The sequence below is a fragment of the Ixodes scapularis genome, unplaced genomic scaffold, assembly GCF_016920785.2.
Source record: "Ixodes scapularis isolate PalLabHiFi unplaced genomic scaffold, ASM1692078v2 PGA_scaffold1__304_contigs__length_218370807, whole genome shotgun sequence".
Lineage (NCBI taxonomy): Eukaryota > Metazoa > Arthropoda > Arachnida > Ixodida > Ixodidae > Ixodes > Ixodes scapularis.
This window is the reverse complement of record NW_024609846.1, coordinates 79,280,668-79,301,701: the sequence shown is the minus strand read 5'-3', so window position 1 is coordinate 79,301,701 and position 21,034 is coordinate 79,280,668. Positions and strand designations below refer to the sequence as shown.

Here is a 21,034-nt window from a genome sequence, read left to right as displayed (position 1 = left end):
GGGGAGGGAATGCAAGGGTCTCTGTGTGCCTCCGTGTAGGCTTGCATGCTTTCGGCGGCTCGGCCTTCGTAAAAAACGTGGTCGACCGGCGAGAACACTTTAAATAATCAGGTTGCAAGTGCATGCATTTTGGTCGGGACCACATTGAACTTCGATAAAAAAAGATAATTCGAAAAAAGCAATTTCGTTATAACGAGAGACTACTGTATATTTTTAAAATAACTAGAAAGGTGCACAAGCATTACACCATCAAAAAGATTCTGAAATGCAAACAGTAAAGAAACAGATCCATTATTTGGGACATCTGCCGAGTCACCCGATTGTAAAATAGGCACCAAGATGGATGACTTCTATTTTCCTAGAAAAACACCGTTTTTGGTGACAAACTGAATAAATAAGTTAATATTGGTATAAAAGCTTCAGAAGAGCCTTTAAACTATAGACGCTGATATGTTATCAGACCCCAGACAAATATTTCTGTTTTAAACGTCCAACGTGCATCTTTCTACTATGAAGTGATCACTGCTGAAAGGAGCGAGAGTGTTATCCATCATTGCAAAAGCTGTCCGACTATGTAGCAACGGGTGAGGGTTTGCAGATTGTGCATCATTTAGGAGTGCACTTGAAAGGTACGACGAAAACAACTCGCAGGCTACAATGGGATCAAAGTAAAAACCAGTAATGTTTGACAACACAATGGACGTTGCTCCCTTTCCCATGCCCAGTGCACTGTGTTTTCTGCTTCTAGAAAATGTCTGGGCTTTCCCTTTAAAAAATATCACAAAAATAAAAAAAGAGAAGAGCAAGACAAATAGTTCCTGATTATGCATACATCTGTCAAGGATTAGGCTGACGCAATTTAAAACTTTAACATGACATTGTAGAGGGCCCGATATTTTGACAGGCTAGTGTCGGTGCAGTGACTTACCGTAAGATACTGAACCTGCACCCATGTCGCAATAAGACCCCCCCCCCCTACTTTTAAAGCATCTGATATATAAAAAGCAAAGGACATATCAAGTGCCCAATCCTGCAAACTTCTAAGCACACCGAGCTCACAGAGATGCTTTCCCACATTAGCCACATCTCCAAACATGGTGATGCAAAGTGCATGAGCCAGTGCAAAGCAGTGACACTTGATGGGAGAGCACCAGTGCTAACCCAAGAGCAGTGGTGCAGCTGCTTTAAGAATTAGCGATTCCTCCAGACACCTGAAGTGATCCTATGGCATCGGATCACATAAGAGCCAAGCGAGTGCCTACTATTGTACCATGCGCCCCTTCCGCTTCTATGCTCTCAGACTTGATGAGCGCCCATTATTTTGTGATTATCTCTAACTCTTGGGTGGGCGTCTGCTCGGTATTTTACGCTATTACACTCATATAAAATATACAACTGTTCAAAATAAGCACTAATAAAAAACAAAAATCTTATTTTTTTTTATTTTTTTAACAGTGGATATCTGCTGCTTTTGCCAAGAGAAGGAACAAAAAGTGCACTGAAGTCACTTACCACCCTTGCTACGCTTCACCATGACAACATCTGTAGCATGGACTGTACTACTCAAAGCTTTCTGGTTCTGTAAAATAGAGGACACCAGAATGAAACAACCCCCCAAGAAAGCTATTATTATTACAATGCCAGTGTAAAACCAAACATCAGAGGAACCTACAAAACATATTGAGTGGTCTAGAAAAAGTCTACTAAGAAAAAGTACTGAGCTAGATTTTTTATACCAGGCCAGTTGGTTTCCCAACAAAAACATAAGTGAAAAATACAAACCAAAAATTATGTAAGGGAATTCAATTACATATAGGCAGCTCAAAATAAAAGGCTATGTAAAAAAGACCTTTAATTTGAAAACATTTTTCCTCCAGTAAGCCAAAACAAGCAGCTAACGGTATGATTCGTGTTGGCTAATGCCAACACAAAAACTAAGGCATTACTTTTCCTGCTCCTATTTAATTTTCTTGCCATCCTTTGCAAGATTACGCCTGTCACTCCAAGCTTTGAGTTCCCAATTCTGGTTGCTTTATTTTCAAGGAATTGCCCTCCTAGCATCAACTCACCAATCTGATCTGGTAGACTCCGCTGACTAGTGACAATGCCGACATCGCAATAATGCACGAGGCATAGTAGTAATAGTTATCACTGAACCAGATTGCCATGCTGAACACTTGAAACACATAAAATGGCTCCAGCACCTGAAAAAAACAAGGAACAGGGGTCACAGGTTGCTCCTCGACACTGACTGGCACACATTTCGGCTAGGCTTTGCACAGTGATATTACATTTTCCGGCGTATAATGAGCACCCCAAGCCACATACCTACTAATCCCTACACACACACTCTGAACACTTTTAAATTTTCATTTTTGTAAGGTGCAAAAACAATTGGAACAGCCTTCCTTAAACTGGTGTTGACAGCTCAAGTGCCTCATTATTCGTTCAAAATCTTGCCCACTTCATTTTGCAGCAATGTCTTACTTGCTACAATTACATGAATAAATGTTACACTTCACTAAATAACTGCTCCTGTCTTTAAGAAAAATACAGAAAAAAATATAGTATATATACAGGGTATTTCATATAACTTGAGCAAGTGAATGTTTCTGAGGATGCTCTACAACTTTGTCATTAGAACTCTTGCTCTAAAATGAATATTTAAAATGTTAAATAATTAATCTTAATTAATTAATTAATTAGACAAAATACAAAAAAAAAAAAAAAAACCTGGCTTGCTTTAAACAATGAACAAACTTATATGTTTGGTTTTGTCTCCCTAAAATGCACCACAATATCTTTAAACCTTGGCTCAAGTTGCGTAGAATACCACATATATATACAGTATATATATATGTGTGTGTAGGTATAAGAGGTGCAGGAGTTTGTTTGGAGGCCTAGGTTAACACACGAGGAAGCCCTGCACAAATAGCATAAAAATATTACAAAGCCCATTTGAAAGCCCTCCTGTAGACATGCCTTGTGCTCAAAATGCAGGACTTTGTTGTCCAATACTCACAGAGAGCAACCCTGGTGCACATAAACAAGTAATGGTCACATGAGGTGCATGTTATATACCGGAAAATGTGGGTTAAGAGCAGCTAATGGCTTTTGCAAAAGTACAAGCTTACATAAATGAGAAAGCTTAAGTCAGGGAGAGATTGTAACAGATGCATGCTTTACATTCAAGCACATTTTTGGGACAGTTAAATGTGCAGATGCTTTAACAATAAAAATATTAAAATACTGTACGAGAGCAATAAATGACATACATCTATCATAAGTGTGCTTTATTAACAAGTCTCCAGCTAGTCGTAAAAACAAAGTTTATAAGACCAAGCTAAACTTTTTCACTGGAGTCTGCATTTCTATCAGCTTCCATTTGGTAAAGGCAAACAAAGAGAAGTGAAACAGTTAGGCTGTTATTAGCATACAGAAAAAAGTTTATGGAGACATATGGTTAATACATTACAAGCAGCCAATGCTTCACTAATCAAAAGTGCACATTATCTTTAAGGCTGCTGCCATTTTTGGATAATTACGCTCGTCCAAAAGCCTACTGCTCACGGTTTGAATCACAGTGCTTATCCAAAGAGAAGTGACATCAATCCAAGACTAACCTCGTGAAAGAGGATACGAAAGACTGACTGTATTTGGACACTAATTACATTATCCCCAAAAAGAACTCGTCTGAAAAAGTGAAGGAGCATTGTTTCAATCATATGAGCTCAAACACACATACACACATACAAAGAACACTTCGCAAAATCATGAAACAAAAAAATCTGAAAGGTTTGGAGGAAAGGGAAAGAGGAAATAGCAGACAATGCCAAGAGGTTTATGTGCATGCACATAAAATCATGCTTAAAATTAAAGATTCAAGTGCAGAGTTTAAAGAAAGCCAACCCATGTATTGTTTTCTCTTTCTTTCTCGTCAAAATGTATGGGCCAGTCACAACCTTCCCAGTTCTACAAGCAGATTCGAAACACTTAAAAATATGCCCCTTTCATACTTCTACACAGCAGCTGGCAATAACCTTCTCTTGAAAACCGTACAATGATTCTTCAAAGGCTTGATAACGGATTGTATGTTGCTTAAATTTAGCACACATTGCAAGCTTTCTACATATATTTCTTAAATAATTGCAGTGCATGTTGTGTAATGCCATAACGAGGCATTAAACTGCCCATGTCGGCCCGCCTTACGGAAATGAAGAAGACATTGCATCTTTGAGCAGGCAACCCTAGGAAAGACAATAATAGAGCCTGGATCGCCAATTAAATTGGCTCATCCGATAATCATCAGCATACTTTTTTTTTATGCTAAGATATGCCACTTCCTACAGTTCAATAAAGAATGTGCAAAAACGCAAGTTTTCTCATTTCTTCACTTGTTCACAGCGTATTTGACTAAACTGAAGAATCATTCCATGGTATTATTAACAGTGAAACAATACCGAGAGAGGCATACACTTCACCCATGCAATTCATTTTTTAGAGAACAGCAAAAATCTATATGAACTGTTCATTTGCACTCACTCTCAGCTGTGGTATTTATTTTTATGCAATGCTAACATACTGATACATCAGCTGTATCCCCCCCCAAAAGTGGTTACCTGGAAAGTTTATAATCATGTAGCTTATATTTGCTTAGCGACAATATACAAAAAAGGCCTGTTGTGAATAAAACATGCACAAATTATCAGGTAAAAGTAGCGTACTAGAGTGCGCAAAGAGTTAATGACACCTGTTGAATGTACTTAAATTCCATACAGTAGCATATATTTATGGTCCTTCGTTTTTGGGTTTTGTTTTTGTCAACGACTATTCATCTCTTGTTCCGATGATTGTGTGCCCATTGTCCTCCATGTGTCGTTCATGACTGCACTATTTCTTTTGTGTCCCCTAGTTTAGGGGTTCAAAGCTCCCAGAGTATCCAATGGGTTTGCCCATTTTCCTGTTGGGACCATCCGGCCTAACCTTGATTTTCTTCTATGTGCTTCTCCATTTAGGGTCGTAGTCTGAAATAATTTGAAGAATTTAAAAAAAATGTTTGGTCATCCCAGTGATATCCCACATTGCCGGTGATAGTTACGAAATTACAGAGGGTAAGCAAATTGGCGAAGGAAAGAAATACTTTTGGTTCTTAATTTCTAGGCCAGGTGGCGCAAGCTATTGTCAGATATAAAGGGTACAGCCGTTAGCATCCATCTATCCATTCAATAAAACAATGTCAAAAAGAGTAAAAAAAATCCTTGCTTAGAAAAGTTATGGACGTGGAAATAAACAAAACCCGAAAACGAAGGACCCTACACATAGTATTTAAAAGCAAAACTTTGGTAGCCCTGTCACCTAGTAACTCAATGTGCAGTTTTTGCAACCTGCAGTGGATTTCATACAGTACTAAAAAGAGATGCGGCTTTTTTTTATTTTATTTTTTTATTTCCAATTTTGAAAGTTTTTGGCCTATGGAGTGTAAAGCCCAGAAGACATAAGAGTCAGAAGCCAGGACTATGGTGTGTAATACTGATACGATCACTATAAACCAAGTGTTTCTTATGAACAACTCTTAACCTGCCACAGTATGTACGAATATAAGGGATGCTGTTGAACCTATGCTTCACACTAAAAATATTCCTCATAAAAAGAAAAAAAAAAAGCTATGTTGATCAATCTGAGTTCCATTAGTGGAGCTCCGACTCTCCACTGATTTGACTCGCATGAGAGCTCTCAGTTGCCTCGAATGGTCCACTGCAAGGCAATGCAGTGGATACCGCCAAGCAGTCCCTCAAAAGGTCCCACTGATACTTGCATGCCCATAAATCCAAACCAGCTCTTCTGAAGTAGATTAAAATGTCTCTACAGAAACATTTTACTCTCTTACATAGCATGCCTCCACACAGAACTCTTCCACGTGTATCATTGTATCATTACGGATATACCGTCTGTGAATCTGTCGCATCATTCCTTTACTCTTGGGGAAAATCTTAACGCGCTATACACCACTTCGTTTTACGACAGATCGCAGTGGACGCTGCAAGTCATCCCAGTCAATCCAGCGCCCTGTACGTATCATGAGACTCTGCACACTGCGCATCGCTGCACCCTCTCCTAAGGTCACGTGACCCTCAAACGACATGGGATTAGCTTCGGTGCCTCGTAGCATCATATGCGGTCCATCGTAAGGTGAAATAAGGTATAGACAGGTTTTAGGAGACGTCCAACAAGAAACAGGTTAACAAGCACTCACGACGTGGGTTGGCCTCTAAACCGACAACACCAGAAATGAAGAAAAAAAGAGAGACGAAAAGGCAGAGAGAGAGATGGAGAGAAAGGGATAGAAAGGGAGCGGAAAACATTTGACTGGCCAGCCCGGCCAGACAAAAAGAGAGAGCAGTGTTGCAACAAAAATGGTTGTACGCTACCTAACCAGTTGCTCCTGGAGGGAAATTCCTTTCTGCTGGTGGAAATAAGAACACGGCACATTTCTATCGAAACCCCTCAACCTCGTAAACACTTTGAGGTCGTGGTCCCAGAGGTAGCGGACCTTCTTGTTCTCGAAGAACACTAAAGACTCCGTCGTTTCGAAGGCTCCCTGAAAAAACAGAGCGGGAAGGGGCTGTGGGGCACTTGCTGCGGACGTGAACGCAACGTCCTGCTGCCCAAACGGATACCGTACGTTGGGTCGTGCGCCAAATGCTGCGAGGGAAACGCAACGAGGAACTCGGTAACTGACAGACTGGGCACCTTCTCTTGTCTGCACCTGGCTTAGTTAACACTGTCCAGCAGGTGAGGGCTACACCTTTACCAGTTTACGTGCAAGACTAATCTTACTCAACACCCGACCCCTCTTCGAGTCTTCTGACCGTTTATATTCTGGGCACGCAGATCTCCATAAACAGTAAAGTTTTCGTGCCACATGAAATAAAAGGTGCAAACTTTCCTTGACTGAGACAAGCGTCCTGGGCGCCATGCAATGGACATTATGCGAAACAAAAAGAGTAGAAATAACACATGCCTACATATATCTTACTTTTATGCTGTTTGTTTTGTAAGTACAGATTACAGTCTCGGAAGATGTGCCTCACTTTAGTTGTCTATTATTTCCCTACAACAGACGCTCAATCAGCAGATGCAGACATCTTTGCTTTTCCTATGGAACCGACCGCACAAGCAAAACTCAAAAGTGTGAGAGAACAAGGAAGGAGGAAATTCAGCTTACACCTGGCTTCAGGGTTACCAGCTCCTTCATTTCATTCGGTCCGTCGGGAGAAAAATCCTCCTGCCCCGTTACAGAGACCATGAGGGGAACACTGCAAAAGCGGCGAGAAATGGGCAAGGACACCTGTCGCTAAACAGGCCTACTAAACGCATGACGCACAACGGTTCTTGCATTTCTTTTTCTACGCCCGTAGCTCGACAAGTTGTTAGAGCACGACACTGCCACAGACACGTTGCAGTCACCAACAGAATGAGAAGGGCAGGCAAGTCGTTCAAATGCCCAGAGTACAGCGAGCACTTTGTGCCTTCCATCGCGCTCCAACGACACGCCGAAGCATTATTGAAAGTAATAGGAAGCTCGCGCAGGAAGCGGAGAGATCGAAGCTCCTCCCTGCCATTTACATCCGGCCAGTGACTAGAGTAGACCGTAGGAGAAGCGCCGTTTTAATGGAACGGGCAAATAGGAAGGCAAACTCACTTTACTTTTGAAGGCAAGATGGTTTGGACGGGCTCCACAAACAGCTGTTGGTACTGATCCTGGAAATGACAAGGGATTGAAAGAACGTAAGCAGCCGCTGCGGCTGGAGAAGAAACTCTGCATGCACACTGCTGTACACGTGTTTGCAAACAGTCGACCACTAATTCACCGGTGTCAGAAACTAGACTCTTCTAGAAGAAATCACATTACATAAAGAAAGGGAACCTTATCAGCAGGTAGTGACAGGAGAAGAGGTCAGCTGATTGCGGCACTGTTTACTAGTTCCACTGAAGGCTGGGATCCCGGTACAGGGTTATGTTTGAAGAAAACGATTGTGAGACAAGGTCCCATTTATCTTTAAAAGGCAGCCCACAACCTAGCTCTTCTAGAAGGAACCTCTTAGTTTACTGCTATCAAAAACAACTGCGAGGATAGCAAAGGAGAGGAAGATGGAACCAAGAGAGAAGGACATGGTTTCACACACTGTGCAGTCGGGGAAAAGGGGATCAAATTTTGGGGAGAGGAAGAGGGTGTGGGAAAGGAGGCAGCAAGGAGAAGTGGGAAGCACCAAGTCTACCCTGGACTTCGATTTCAAGAAATGGTGACAGGCATGCGTTTCAAGAACAATAAATTGCAATTACTGTGTTTTATATATGCTTGATCCCTCAGCAAAGCTGCATCTCCACAAACAACTTCCATATGGAAAGCAAATAGTTTTTTTTAGCTATATGTATGTTTATTTTGCCTCTAACACCTCAACGAAAATTGGGTACCATAAAGGGCTGCCCAAATGGGGACTTTAGAATGTGTGAAGCCACACAACTCCGCCGTAAGGCGTGCAGCAGTTTGCTTCCGTCCGTTTCTTTTCGCCGAGGGAGGAAAGCTTCACTCCGCAAACGTCCGTTTCTGTTCTTCAGGGACGCCTAAAGCACGCTCATCACGTGGGTCCGGGCAGTCACTCACACGATCTGTTGGCTGTCAGTGAAACACTTAAGGCCTCCGCTACCATGGCGATGGAGAGCCATGGTACAATAGATGGGCAGGCAACAGGCACACCACTGGCAGGTCACATGTGACGTCAAGTCTGACGAGCACCAACACTGACATCTGACAAAAGCAGAGGCAGAAAGCCGTGATGTTTGCCTGGTGGATGTCCAAACAGAGGACGGACCGCTGGACTTCAACTTTCACTTCATATGGCGGTGAGGTGTCACCTCACATGTTTCGAAGTATCCTGTTTGGACACTCGTCCCGCAGGCTGTATAAGCTTCCCTTCATCAACATGCCTGCATGGCATATGAAAGCCTATCAACATCATTTATGAAATGAAAGCAGCAAAAGATGAGGCACTGTTAGCATCCTGGCTGAGAAATGCTATTCGCACAGGGATATAATTGTTATCGGTACCTCACTATCCACCGGTTTCTTTCCATAAACGACAGCGATTGGCTGTTCCCCTGCTTTGTGGCAAAGCAGATAAATGGGTTTTGTTCATAGGAGGCTTGTACTATACACAGGGACAACTTTCTGTGACATTTCAGAGGTGAAAAGTACACATGCACAGCTCTGATCGGTACTCAAGGTCCACCCATAGCTCCGACTGCAAAGCCAAAGAAAGCTGTTCCCGAGTATTGCTGCAAAACCTTAGGGTAATTTCTGGCTGGGGTGGCAGCTCTTCAATGTGTGGGTGCCAGGAGCCACTCACCACAAGCAGCACCTTGGTGGCCTTGTGCAGCGGGCACCTGCGGTGGGTGCAATAGAGCATCCAGGCAGGGTGCCAGTGAAACAGGAGCCGCAGGAACCCTGCCGTCAGCAGCACCCCGCACCACGTCGCCAGGGTGCGCAGGTTGTCCGCACAGTACCCAACCACCTCCTGGGGGCAAGGAGAGGAAAACAAGGGTTTCACACGTCAAGGTTCAAGAAGCTCGACAGACAGGCGAAAGAATGCATCGAAGAACGGGACGACAAAAAACGCTTCGAAGGAGCTACAGGAATTTATATTTAATTTAATCTTAATTCAGACAAATCTGCCCAAATTATTGGAGCACAATTAGATAGTGATCACCTCCTGTGGCACCAACATAGCTCACTTACGTACATAGGCCTTCTGACATATAAGTGTCCTATAAGCTTATCATATTGCAGATGAATACTGCCACCCTTGAACACCAGTTAATTTTCCCTCTCTGCCTGGCATTTGCACTGGACGAGGGTCAATCAAATGAGCGAGGCACGGAGCATGCTTGTTGCTCGATCACAATGATGTTTGATGCAAAAGAGCACCTCAGGTCAGATAACTTAAAGTTGATACTGTTCCCCTCCCTAATCACAGACAAACGCAGACAAACAGCCAGTTGCTTAAAGGGGTACTCCGGCGATTTTTTTTAGCAACCCCAGCTAACTATATTTTTGAAATCGTCATCTTTTAGTCTATTTAGTATGCTATTTAGTATTGCGAAATTCAAAATAGTTATTGTGAAATTGGCAAATGAAAAGGATCCCAAAACCAAGATTCAAATATACCCACACTTTTCATTGCCATGCTGTCACGGGATGGCAAGCTTACGGTTCAGCAAGCTGTCCAAAAAACTATGCCGAGCATTTGTTTCGTGCTGCTGCGCGGGAGCTGGAGCGACCTTCCAAAGCATTCATTTGACACCCTGAAACTGTTTTTAATCAGTTGGGAAATAAGTCTACAGCCCAAATAGTGAACCCCTGCCTTCCCATGGTGTCACTTTTCCAATGTTGCCAGTAAAGCTTTTCACTTTGAAAAACACGATGAGGATCAAAATTGTAAATTCTATAACTCTGCGAAAAAAAGTTATTTTGGCCAAATATTTGAGTTACTACTTCAGCAATGTTTGTAGGTGTGTTTAGCAAGTTTTTAGGCAAATCGGCGACAACAAAGAAAACGGCGGAGTACCCCTTTAGAGAGACAAATTACCAGCACAAAACAGAAAGACACAATGACAACAATGAAAAACATTAATGTGTTTAACGGGGACTTGATTTATCATTGTACCACAACACAGTTGTTAAATATTTGTCCCCCCTACCTTGCTGGCTGGCTTCGTGCCAGGGTGAGAGACCTTACCTGTCTCTATTCTGAAAACATATCTGACAAACAAGTGCAACACACCGATTGTGAGACATAAAAACCTTACATAAAGAACAAATGCCATGAACACCACCGGTTGCAACGAGTTCTTTTACAGCCCTTCCAGAGTTCTTTTACAGTCCGTCAACGTTCACTGCACATGAGGCACAAGCCTAGCGTTCTTCCCTCTGCCGTGTAATCTCCCTCGGGAGCTAGGCCAAGTGACACCTGCCTTATCTTGTACGGCATTAAGATCTCCACTTTATGGATGTCTCAGGATGCACTATCTCTGCCTTGACCATACACGGAGTGTCACTGCCCTCCGAACGAGCTTTCTTTTTTTCTCTGAAGCTCATTTTTTAATTTTGTGAAAGTGGGGAGTTTGATGACATGACCATATATTTTCTGACAGCAAGAAGACAAAACAAAAGTAATATGTAATAATTATTTGCCAGTCAAGTCGTCTCTTTGAAAAAGTAAGTACATTCGATGTGAGTGTTAAGACATCACACAGTTGGTCTGCCCATATACGGCGACACTGATTCAAGCTTTAGATGAGAAATTTAGCCAGTGCAGTACAACTGCTGTCCCGGGTTCTTTTTAATGTACATCATGCAGTAGCAATGCATGACCATTTGCCGGTACAATGCTTATTTAAATCTAAATGGAGAGAGGCAGGAATCGAGCTCAGAAATCCCGTGTTTGCACAAGCTCTCGCTCCACATGCTCAAAGCTGCAGCCCCATCTCGTCCCATGACTCGCCATCAAATGACCACTTAAACTTTTCTCTTGGTATGTTTAGTCAACAAATTTCATGCCCCACCTGCCTTCTTTAATAATAGGTCATTTGACCTCGATGTGACAAAATTTTCTTGCATCTTTCTTAGAGGCTATAGCTATATGTTTTTCTATTACTCTCGGTAAAAATACTAATTTAATGGCAGTGCTTTTAACATGGAACAGACACACAAATTCTTTTGTTGAAGAATTCTCCGTTCTTTGTTGGTTCATTTTTGCAATATTAGCTAGTACAGTGCAAGTTGTACCTCAGTTTAGGTCGGCTTCCATCTTGCCAGATGAATTGAGCCCATGCCTGCTGGCTCAGGTTGGGTTAGATAAGATATGGTTAGCTAACTCAACACAGATTAGGTCAGCTGAAAATATGTCTGCTTACAATTGCCTCAACATGTACATACAAGAGCCTACAATCAAGAATAATTCCATCGAGAGTAAAAATTACCATTATTGTTATGTCTTCGTATCTCCCTGGTCAACAAAGTTTGTCATTGATAAATGGCTAAGACAAAGCACTTCAAAATTTAAAGAAAAAAATTAATGAAGGCCTTTTTTTCGATATGCTAAGAACTCACTGCCTGTGCTACATTTTCCACAGAGATGATTCCCAGCAGAGGAAGCAATGGTACGAGCTGTACGCCGACGAAGCAAAAGGAATGTGTGAGAAGTTTACACAACATCCTATCCTCAAAATGCGAAAGACCAACTTGTGTCACAGTGTCCCCCTATCCCAAAACACTCCTAATAAAATTAAAAAAAAAAAAAAAAAAAATGTTAAAAAGGGGCACTTAGATAAGGCATGCAGGTGTCAAATTGAAAGGGTGCGGTCACAGGTCCAGGGCTCCCTTCAAAAAAAGATTCTTCTCTTTTCTTTTTAGCATGGGGGGTCACCTTGTACATGGACGGGCTACATACAGGCAGGCTGCTATAAGAAACCATATTAAATTTGCATGTTAGTATATAGTAGCTTGCCAAGTGGACTGTTCTTTAAATAGAGTACATGCACCTGCTCTAGAATGTGCAATTTATAGAAAAGAATGCAGCTAAGTAGTACCACTGGTACTTTCTGGATGCAAAAATGAAGCCTTGAAGCAACCATATTAGCAGCACCAAAGTCCACAATATTGTGTATTGTAGAGTCGTGATACCGACAGGCCATTGGCAATGCAGTAGCTGTGCATCCACTAACCTCAGCCTGTACGATAACATGTTCTAGAGTGCTCTGTGCCCTTGATTTTTGTGCTTGTTGATTTTTTATGCCGCCAGCATCTGGACAAAAAATCGTCAACAAAGCAATTGGGCTCGCAATGAACACTTGTGTGAATGTGTACACTGAAAAGTGAGTAAAACAAAGTGGGGAACAGAGTGGGATGTCATCTCGTCCTCACAAAGCTGCAACTGCACAGGATGGTTCTTTGAAGTTCCCCAAAAAAAATCCTCCACACGTGAACACACTTGTTACGCTCTTGATATCTGGCAATTGTAATTATTCTGTTCCCCATAGTTTTGCCTTTATTGCTTTTGCCTATAGGGCAGTTTCATTTGAAATCGGACAGACACGTCAAAGTGGGTATTTTGATTTGCCTCAAAAAAAGATATGCAAAACTGTTCTTCAATTTTATTTTTGATTTATTTCCTTTCTTGGAAGTTTTTTTAAGTGGAGCAAGGTGAAATGCTACATTTCGGCTGCTTGACTTTTGTACCCAGTTCTGTCGGTTGCTACAAAAAAGTAAAAACGAGAAACTCGCAAGTTTTTATAGAAATGTATATAGTGCACCTAATTTTTTTAGTTCAAATTAACCTTTTTTGGTATAAATCATGCCAGAAATAACAAGTGCTATACATCACACCTTTGACGTTTTGGTGACATATTTGGAGCCTTGTACCTTAGGAGTCCCCATCACAAATATTACTTACTAAATACTGTAAACCTGCAGCCCTCTACATTGACTATTGACTGGTAACACTTTAATTCATTTTCACTCAGTAAATTATATAAATATTGTAATTTCATCAAAAATAAAATTTTGCCATATCTTGAGCCCCCTTTATTAAAAAAAAATGACATTTTATTTCTTTCTAGTTCTTTGCTATTATTCCAAATGATGTCACCTATCTTTTAGCATAATCAGAGTTCCCCCTTTTTTTGTTCCATTTTCTGTAGATGTCACCAAACACAGATCTAAGGACCCGAATAGACAAAATGATAGTTTTGCAAGTTGGCTTTACTGCAAGGCTTTTTTTGCTCAAATAAGGGCAGTGGCTTTGTAAGCTTTTGGGGAGTGAAAAAGTGACGGGAGCTGACAATGGAGGGGGGAGGGAACGTGTTATGTGGACGTGGCACCAATAAAGAAAAAATGTCCGACCGCAAAAAATGTTGTGGTGTATATTGTTGTTTATATCAGTTTAGTAAATATATTATTTTTGTATGTATACATAGTCTTGCCAGTGTTTCGCTGCTTGTCATGTTCTTTCCTTCCCAAAAAGTGTATGGCTCTATCTTAACGGCTTTTAAAAACCAGAAGGCAAAATCTACAATCCCGCTGTTGTAGCAAGCATTCCAGTCCTCTGCTTCAAATTTCTTGCATTCGAAGTTGCTTGTGTTCAGATTTCTCAATGGCTGACACTCACAGATCTGGTTGAATCTGCTTACGATGGTCAGCATAAAAGAAATATCAGAATGGAAGTTTTCCCTCTGTGAAGCACCTCAATATGGATCTGATAAGGTGTGACGATATGAACAGGACTTAAAACGAAAGAGACGAGGCAGTGAGAGCGCGCGCAGGGATGCGCTCAGGCCAGAGAACCGAAGGCAGTGATTGAGAATGAATGCATCGCGACACCGGTGAACCAGACGCCCGAGTTAAACCCCAGACAGGCGCCGAAAGGCCTGTGGAAGCTGAAACCAGGCTTGCTGGGGATCTGCCGCCTGCTCGGTGTCATCGCCATGAAGAATCAACATCCAGGCTCAAGGCTGCTGTGATTACCAAGAACAAGCGGTGCCTTGTAAGTGGAACCTCTCTGACTCACTTTATGTGGACTTGTATATAGCTCACTCTGCTTCCCATGCTTCTTGTTATTTTTTTATATTTTTGTAAATAATATCTATTCTTTTGCACAGACCGTTCTGGAATCCCAAGTCCTCATTTCCACCTTTTTCCATCACATAAGGTCAGCTATGACAAAAGCTCATGGGCATCGGCGCTTGCTTTTAATTTCATCCTAAAGTGAGTATGTCTTAAAGTGAGTATGTCTAACAAATAGACCTTATTACATATATTTTGACTACACTTCCCTCGTTGCAATCTTAAACGACTTACCTGGGCACATTCCATGTTTGGACTTTGATTTAAACATCCAAGGTTGCCCTTGTGCAGTACCCAGTGGCCAAGTGCAACACCTCTTATTTTTTAACAAAATTACTCTTTTAGATGTTGGTACTGTCCGTGCGGTGCAATACCTCGATGCTATAATCTTTCACCCGCAGTAAAGACATCACAATTTCCTTTTCGCCTCAGTTAACGAATGCTGACATGAGTATCCGATGCTGGCATCCAGTAGCACACTGTCTTGACAACAACTTGATGCACATTGATTCACCACTCATCACTCGAGAAACAGGAGCAATAAGCTGGCAAGTTTCAGTTCCTTAATTGGTCTAGCAAACAGTAGCTAATTATTTTCTTCTTTTTCTTTTTTAATTTTCAGGCAATACAAGTTTTAGTTTGCCTAGCTTTCTTTTTAGCTCCGATTCTCTCAATTTTGTGCTTTTCGCCAATGGAAATTTTCATGAACTAGTGTCTAGTCCTCTGCTAGGAATTCTTTCCTTGAAGTCTGTGAGCACACAATGCTCGGAAGCAGCACTAAGTTGGGGACGAATCTGAGCTCAACTCACTGGCACAGGATGCAGAAAGTTGCCCCAGGCATGCGAAGCAATTCTGGCAGAGTATGTCAGTATTCTGGCAGAATAAGTCAGTGTCAGCATTCTGGCAGAGTATGTTAGCACTGAGATGAGTCCAGGATGACCTCAGCAGATGCACAGTGAGACAGTTCTCAGAGCAAAAAAAGCATTACTTTTAATATATCTTCTTTTTACGTCGACCATCCAAGGAGGCTGCACCAAATCTGAACGTCGGTCATTGATAAAACTGGACACAAGCGACTTGTAGGGAAACTGGAGCAGGTGACTGGAATGCTAGCCACAACATTAGGGCTATTGGTTGTAGACATTGTCTTCTGGTTTTTAAAAGCCGTTAGGATTGAGTGGGTACACTCTTCTGGAAGGGGGGGGGGGGGGGGGGGGGGGAGTTATGATGGCAAGCAGAAAAGCACAAACAAGGCAAGAAATACAAAAACATTATATATACTAATCTGACATAAACAACAATATGCACACCTACTTAAATGGCCTAATTCAAATTAAAGAAAAAAAAAGGAGCTTGTTCGTTTGACTACTAAACAAAGACCATGCAGGGAAGTCAGGATGTGTCCTGTGCGCCCCGTAGGCATGCAAGACACTAACACAAACCGTACTGTGTGTGGTTTGTGGTAGTTTTTTCATCATGCACTACAGACGATAGCCAAGGCAATACTGAGCGAACGAGCTGCAGGTGTGCAGTACTTAGTAAAAAAAATATTTTTGATCAATTCTAAGATACAAGGCTCCAAATATGTCACCAAAACATCACAAATACGATGATTTGAATTTTTTATTTCTGGCATGAATTATACCAAAAAAAGGTAAATCTGAACTAAAAAAACTTTCAGTTATTCCACTCTGGTGAAGAAGGAAGACCAGCGAAGCTGTACTATGGTCAGACGACCTCAAGGACGACTTCTTGGACAACCTCAAGGACGACGCCTAAGGACGACGTAAAGGACAACCTCAAGGACGATGTCTAGGATGACCTGAAGGCCGACTTCTAAGACGACCTCGAGGACAACGCCTAGAGGACGACCTCAGGGACGAATCTAGATGACCTCAAGGACGACTTCTAGGATGATTTCGAAGCAATGTCTAGGACGACCTGGAAGACGACCTCAAGGACGATGTCTAGGACGACCTCAAGAATGACTTCTAGGATGGATTCTAGGACGACTTCGAGGACAACCTCTCGGACAACATCAAAGAAGACCTCGAGGACGGCATCTAGGATGACCTCAAGGACAAGTCCTAGAATGACCTCGAGGACAAACTCAAGGACGACGTTTAAAACGACCTCAAAGACGACCTCGAGGACGACGCCTAGAGAAATTCAGCCTTTCCACTCTGGTGAAAACCAGAGTCGAAAGGCTGGGAAGGTTGTCGCCATCTAGGAGCAAGGCCGGCAAGCTGATTGTCTGGTTGCCACCGTCGCTCATAGATGGCGGTAGCTGTCCAGAGTTTTGTGTCAACATTTTTTTGCGGGGGACACGATCCTGGGGAAACTGGCCCTTAACAGCTCCGCTGTAAAAATATGCCGTGCATTATACTTTTTTTTTCATTTATTGTGCTGTTTTTAACTCTTTTATAACAACTGACATAACTGGGTACAAGAATCAAGCAGCCGAAATATAGCATTTCACCTTAAGAATTTTAGTGCAAGGAAATAAATCTAAGGCACTGGGCATGAACAGCAAGGGGAGAGGGGAGGGAACTATATCATTTGGGGGGGAGGAATCAATCTGAAATTTCTCCTCATGGCCATTGACACAGTCCACGCCATCCCTCATGGGCAGTTCCACTGCTTGCCAGTTCGCAAATACTACAAATCCCGCCTCATCCAATTCAGACGTAGTTCTAGAGCCAAATAGCTGTTGCACATTGTCTGAAGTTTGGATATGATCCAGCTTCACCAAAAGAGAACACCCAACTTTTGAACAGTGTCCAAACCACTGCCTGCTGGGGACTAAATAGGAGGAAAGGTGGCAGAGAGAGAAAGAGAGAGAGAGAGAGACAGGAAACACATGAAGCATCCTAGACCAGAAGGAAGGGCACCCACCATTTGATCCTCCTCGTGGGCATTGACGTAGTCCACGCCATCCTTCATGGGCGGTGGTCCCAGCTTGCGGCATTTTCCTGGAAGGAAACGATTCACGGTTGGTGACCTCCCCCAATCGCCTGAGCGCAGAAATAACGACGAGGACGAGCATCGGCGCGTGCCAGCGCTAATCGGCGGCCGGCCGGGTCGCGGCACCGGCCAAGCAAAGGGGTTACGAAGGACGCCGAAGCCGGCACGCAAGCAGCGCGCGCAACGTGTAATTTGGCGGCCCACTCGTAGGACCCTCATCGCGACCACCCCGAAGACCGCGAGATCCTGGGGGAAAGGGGTAAGCCGAACCGTGCAATCGCCGCGCCGCGGTACCCACTCGCGAATGTTGTAGCACGAGGAGCGGCGTCGGGTTGCGCGTACGCACCGTGGTACGCACTCACGTTCATCGCCCTTCCCGGTTCAGGGGGGGGGGGGGGGGGGACGTAACCGGCGCGAGCTCGGAGTTTTTGACGTGTGTGCGCTCGCGCAGCGGGAGCGCAAGATGGCACAAGTATGCAGCTAGGAAAGCGGACGAGATCGCAGCTGTCACAACTTTTACGACAGCCCGAAAAGCTGGGTCTGTCGGACCACGTCTCACGAGCGATTTTTTTATCGACACACGTTCCGTGGGCGCACGTTTCGTCGAAAGGAAATTGTGACGTTTTGGGGATACTCATTTCGTTAACCATGTTGATTTAACCTGAGACTGGGGTAGAGAAGAAGCATCAAAACGTAGAAGGGACAGAAAATAGACAGGACGACGTCTCACTACTCTCAGGTTAAATCAACATGGTTAATATTCACCAGCTCGCCTGCACCCATACGATTTTTTCTATTACTCATTTCGCGGACACAAGATCCTTTGCAAGTTGATTAACGTTACAGCGCACCACAATTGATCAACATGAACTACCAACTCGCCCAGTTTTGCAAGATCCTTCGACAAATAAATAAACAAATCGTCGACAACATTTTATGTGGATTGGACAGGATTTCTGGCTTCATTGTTCGCTTCGGGAATGCCCCGATAAAGCAAAAAGGAATTTGCGAGCCTTAATCCTAATCTTCCTAATATACCGCAATATGGGCAATCACCCCTTGCTTGGTTCCGCTCGGGGCTTGCACCAAGGCGATGTGCGGCACGGAAAGACTATTTTCGACGAAACGTCGCAAGGTGCGTCGCCGAAACGAAATTTCATGCATGGAACGCGTACAGAAACATGACAAAAACCATGTTGGTGCACTTTTGACGTCGGGACTCTCTTTTGTGTTCCTCAGGCGTGGCGGACGTGTCCTTCCGTAATCTTCTAGAGTCCAGAAGATTAAAGAAGATTGACCCGTCACTCAAAATTTGTACAAAAGCAGCTTCTCCGCCTTTCTCTCTTTCTCTCCCGTGGTGGTGCGAAAGGGATGATGTGACGTCAGTACAAGGCATGTTATCTGTGCAGGTCGCGCACCAGTCACCTAGCTGTGTTAGGAGATTTGTTTGTCCTTTGTCCCTCTTGTTGCCCTTCTCCGGGGATTATTATCGTCATTCCTGTCCAGCTCGCTTGCACCTTTGCATTTAATTGCTATATAAAGGCCTGTTCACACATACAGCGGAGCGCTAAGTTAGCGCCAAGTTAGCGCTACGTGAGCGCTCCAAGGAGCGCTAATGTGGCGCTTCCTAGCGCGTGGCTTAGTTCTAACATAGCGCACGATTAGCGCTTCTGTAGCGCCTTGTTAGCGCTCCAGCAGCGCTTTGTAAGCGCTCCAGTAGCGCTTTGTTAGCGCTACAGTAGCTCCTTGTTAGCGCTTCAGTAGCGCTTCTTGTACCGCGGTGCTGCGGATTAGCGCGTACACTGCGGTACCGGTTCCTGTGGTTGGGTGTGCATCAGCAGCACCATGGCGGACATGTGGGATGCTGAAATAGAAATGCGACAAATGCTCTTAGACAAGTGATTAGTGCATATGTGTGAGGACGGCTTAACGCCCAGAAGCGCCTTCTGGGTGCGCGAAATCTTTCGCCATCGAGATACCGACGGGTCCCCGGCGAACCTTGTTCCTAGGCTGAGGGACCGAGACACAGAGCTCTTTCGAAGGCGATTATTTTTAACTGCGTGTCTTTGAAACCAGGGTCACGCATATCGAATAGAAAGCGATGAGGTCGTACCCAACCAATTAGTCGCTCAGAGTTCATGACTGGATCGCCTGCCCGACCCTTTGCTTGGAGAGCGGCTGTTTTACTTCCTCTTCTTTCAATGCCAAAAGAAAAACAGCAAAAGAATCGCCGTGCACGCGCTGTTCCGCAGCAGCAAGCACGGCACAAGGAGCGTGAACTCCTTGTATACCGTGTACCATAAACTCATTCGCTCAAAGAAGATGACTTAAGTCAAGATCGGCGAGCGTAAATCACCTTTTTATAAATATAATAAAGACATTTTCCAACCAAGGAGCGTGAGAGCGCTAACAAAGCGCTTCTGTGGCGCTAACAGAGCGCTTCTGTAGCGCTAACAGAGCGCTAACAAAGCGCTTCTGATGCGCTAACAGAGCGCTACATCACGCGCTAGGAAGCGCCACATGAGCGCTCCTTGGAGCGCTCACGTAGCGCTAACTTAGCGCTCCGCTGTATGTGTGAACCGGCCTTAACCATATCGGTACTCCCCGAGTTTCTTGTGGGCGCCGCCATCTTGGTTCTTTCTCCACAGCGGGATCAACTGGCGATCGCTACGGGTCAAAAATTCGACTTCCCAGATTCGGACACGGTGTCGGGAAGTTCAGGCGATATAATTTTGCCCTGTCTCGTAGCCTTTTCTCGTTGTCTCGTCTCGTTTACATTACTGAAGAACGAAAAAAAAATATATATATATTGGGTACATCTCGAGGCTTCTAGCATTGAGGTCTATCCACTGTCTTCCGATCAAAGCCAATCGGAACTCGGCGTCGTTCTGTCGTCACCGCAAACCCACGAAGACGACGAGACCCATGACGATGTACTTTTGGCGCTGCTCGATGGATTGGCTCTATGTGGAGAGCAAGTCGTCTGCTTCTTTTGCAGGGCTTGTGGTGACGTCAGAAGGACGTCGAGCTCTGATTGGCCCTGGGTGAAGGACAGTGGGTCGATCTCAAAGCAAGCTGCCTGGAGGCCTACCCATTGACCTTCAATCAGAGCCAATCAGAGCTAGGCGTCGTTCTGACGTCACCACAAGCCCTGCAAAAGAAGCAGACCAACTTGCGCTCCGCATTGAATCGAAGCGACGGCCGCGTGTGTGTAACTTTACCCAAACGCAAACGCGCAGTGAATAAATTGCGGACTTACTTGAAGACCGTTTAGTCTCCATATCCGTCGTCCCCTTAGCGTTGATTGAATTATAAGGGTCAAAGGAAAGGTCTATATAAAAGGCGGACCTGCGGTCGGGATCGATGCGTAAAAAAAAAAAAAAAAAAGCC

General features: G+C 43.8%; 1 protein-coding gene across 1 annotated transcript in view; it reads right to left on the bottom strand.

The window, feature by feature from the left end:
- LOC8042181 (polyamine-transporting ATPase 13A3) overlaps nt 1-21,034 on the bottom strand; it is a 114,771-nt gene that overhangs the window by 48,299 nt on the left and 45,438 nt on the right. The window contains exons 2-9 of the mRNA XM_029980552.3: nt 17,576-17,652; nt 9,408-9,575; nt 7,703-7,761; nt 7,226-7,316; nt 6,429-6,598; nt 3,624-3,693; nt 2,070-2,204; nt 1,513-1,579 (exon numbers count right to left, since the gene is read on the bottom strand). Of these exons, the coding sequence (XP_029836412.2) occupies nt 1,513-1,579; nt 2,070-2,204; nt 3,624-3,693; nt 6,429-6,598; nt 7,226-7,316; nt 7,703-7,761; nt 9,408-9,575; nt 17,576-17,652 (837 nt within the window). The remainder of the gene's footprint in view (nt 1-1,512; nt 1,580-2,069; nt 2,205-3,623; nt 3,694-6,428; nt 6,599-7,225; nt 7,317-7,702; nt 7,762-9,407; nt 9,576-17,575; nt 17,653-21,034) is intronic.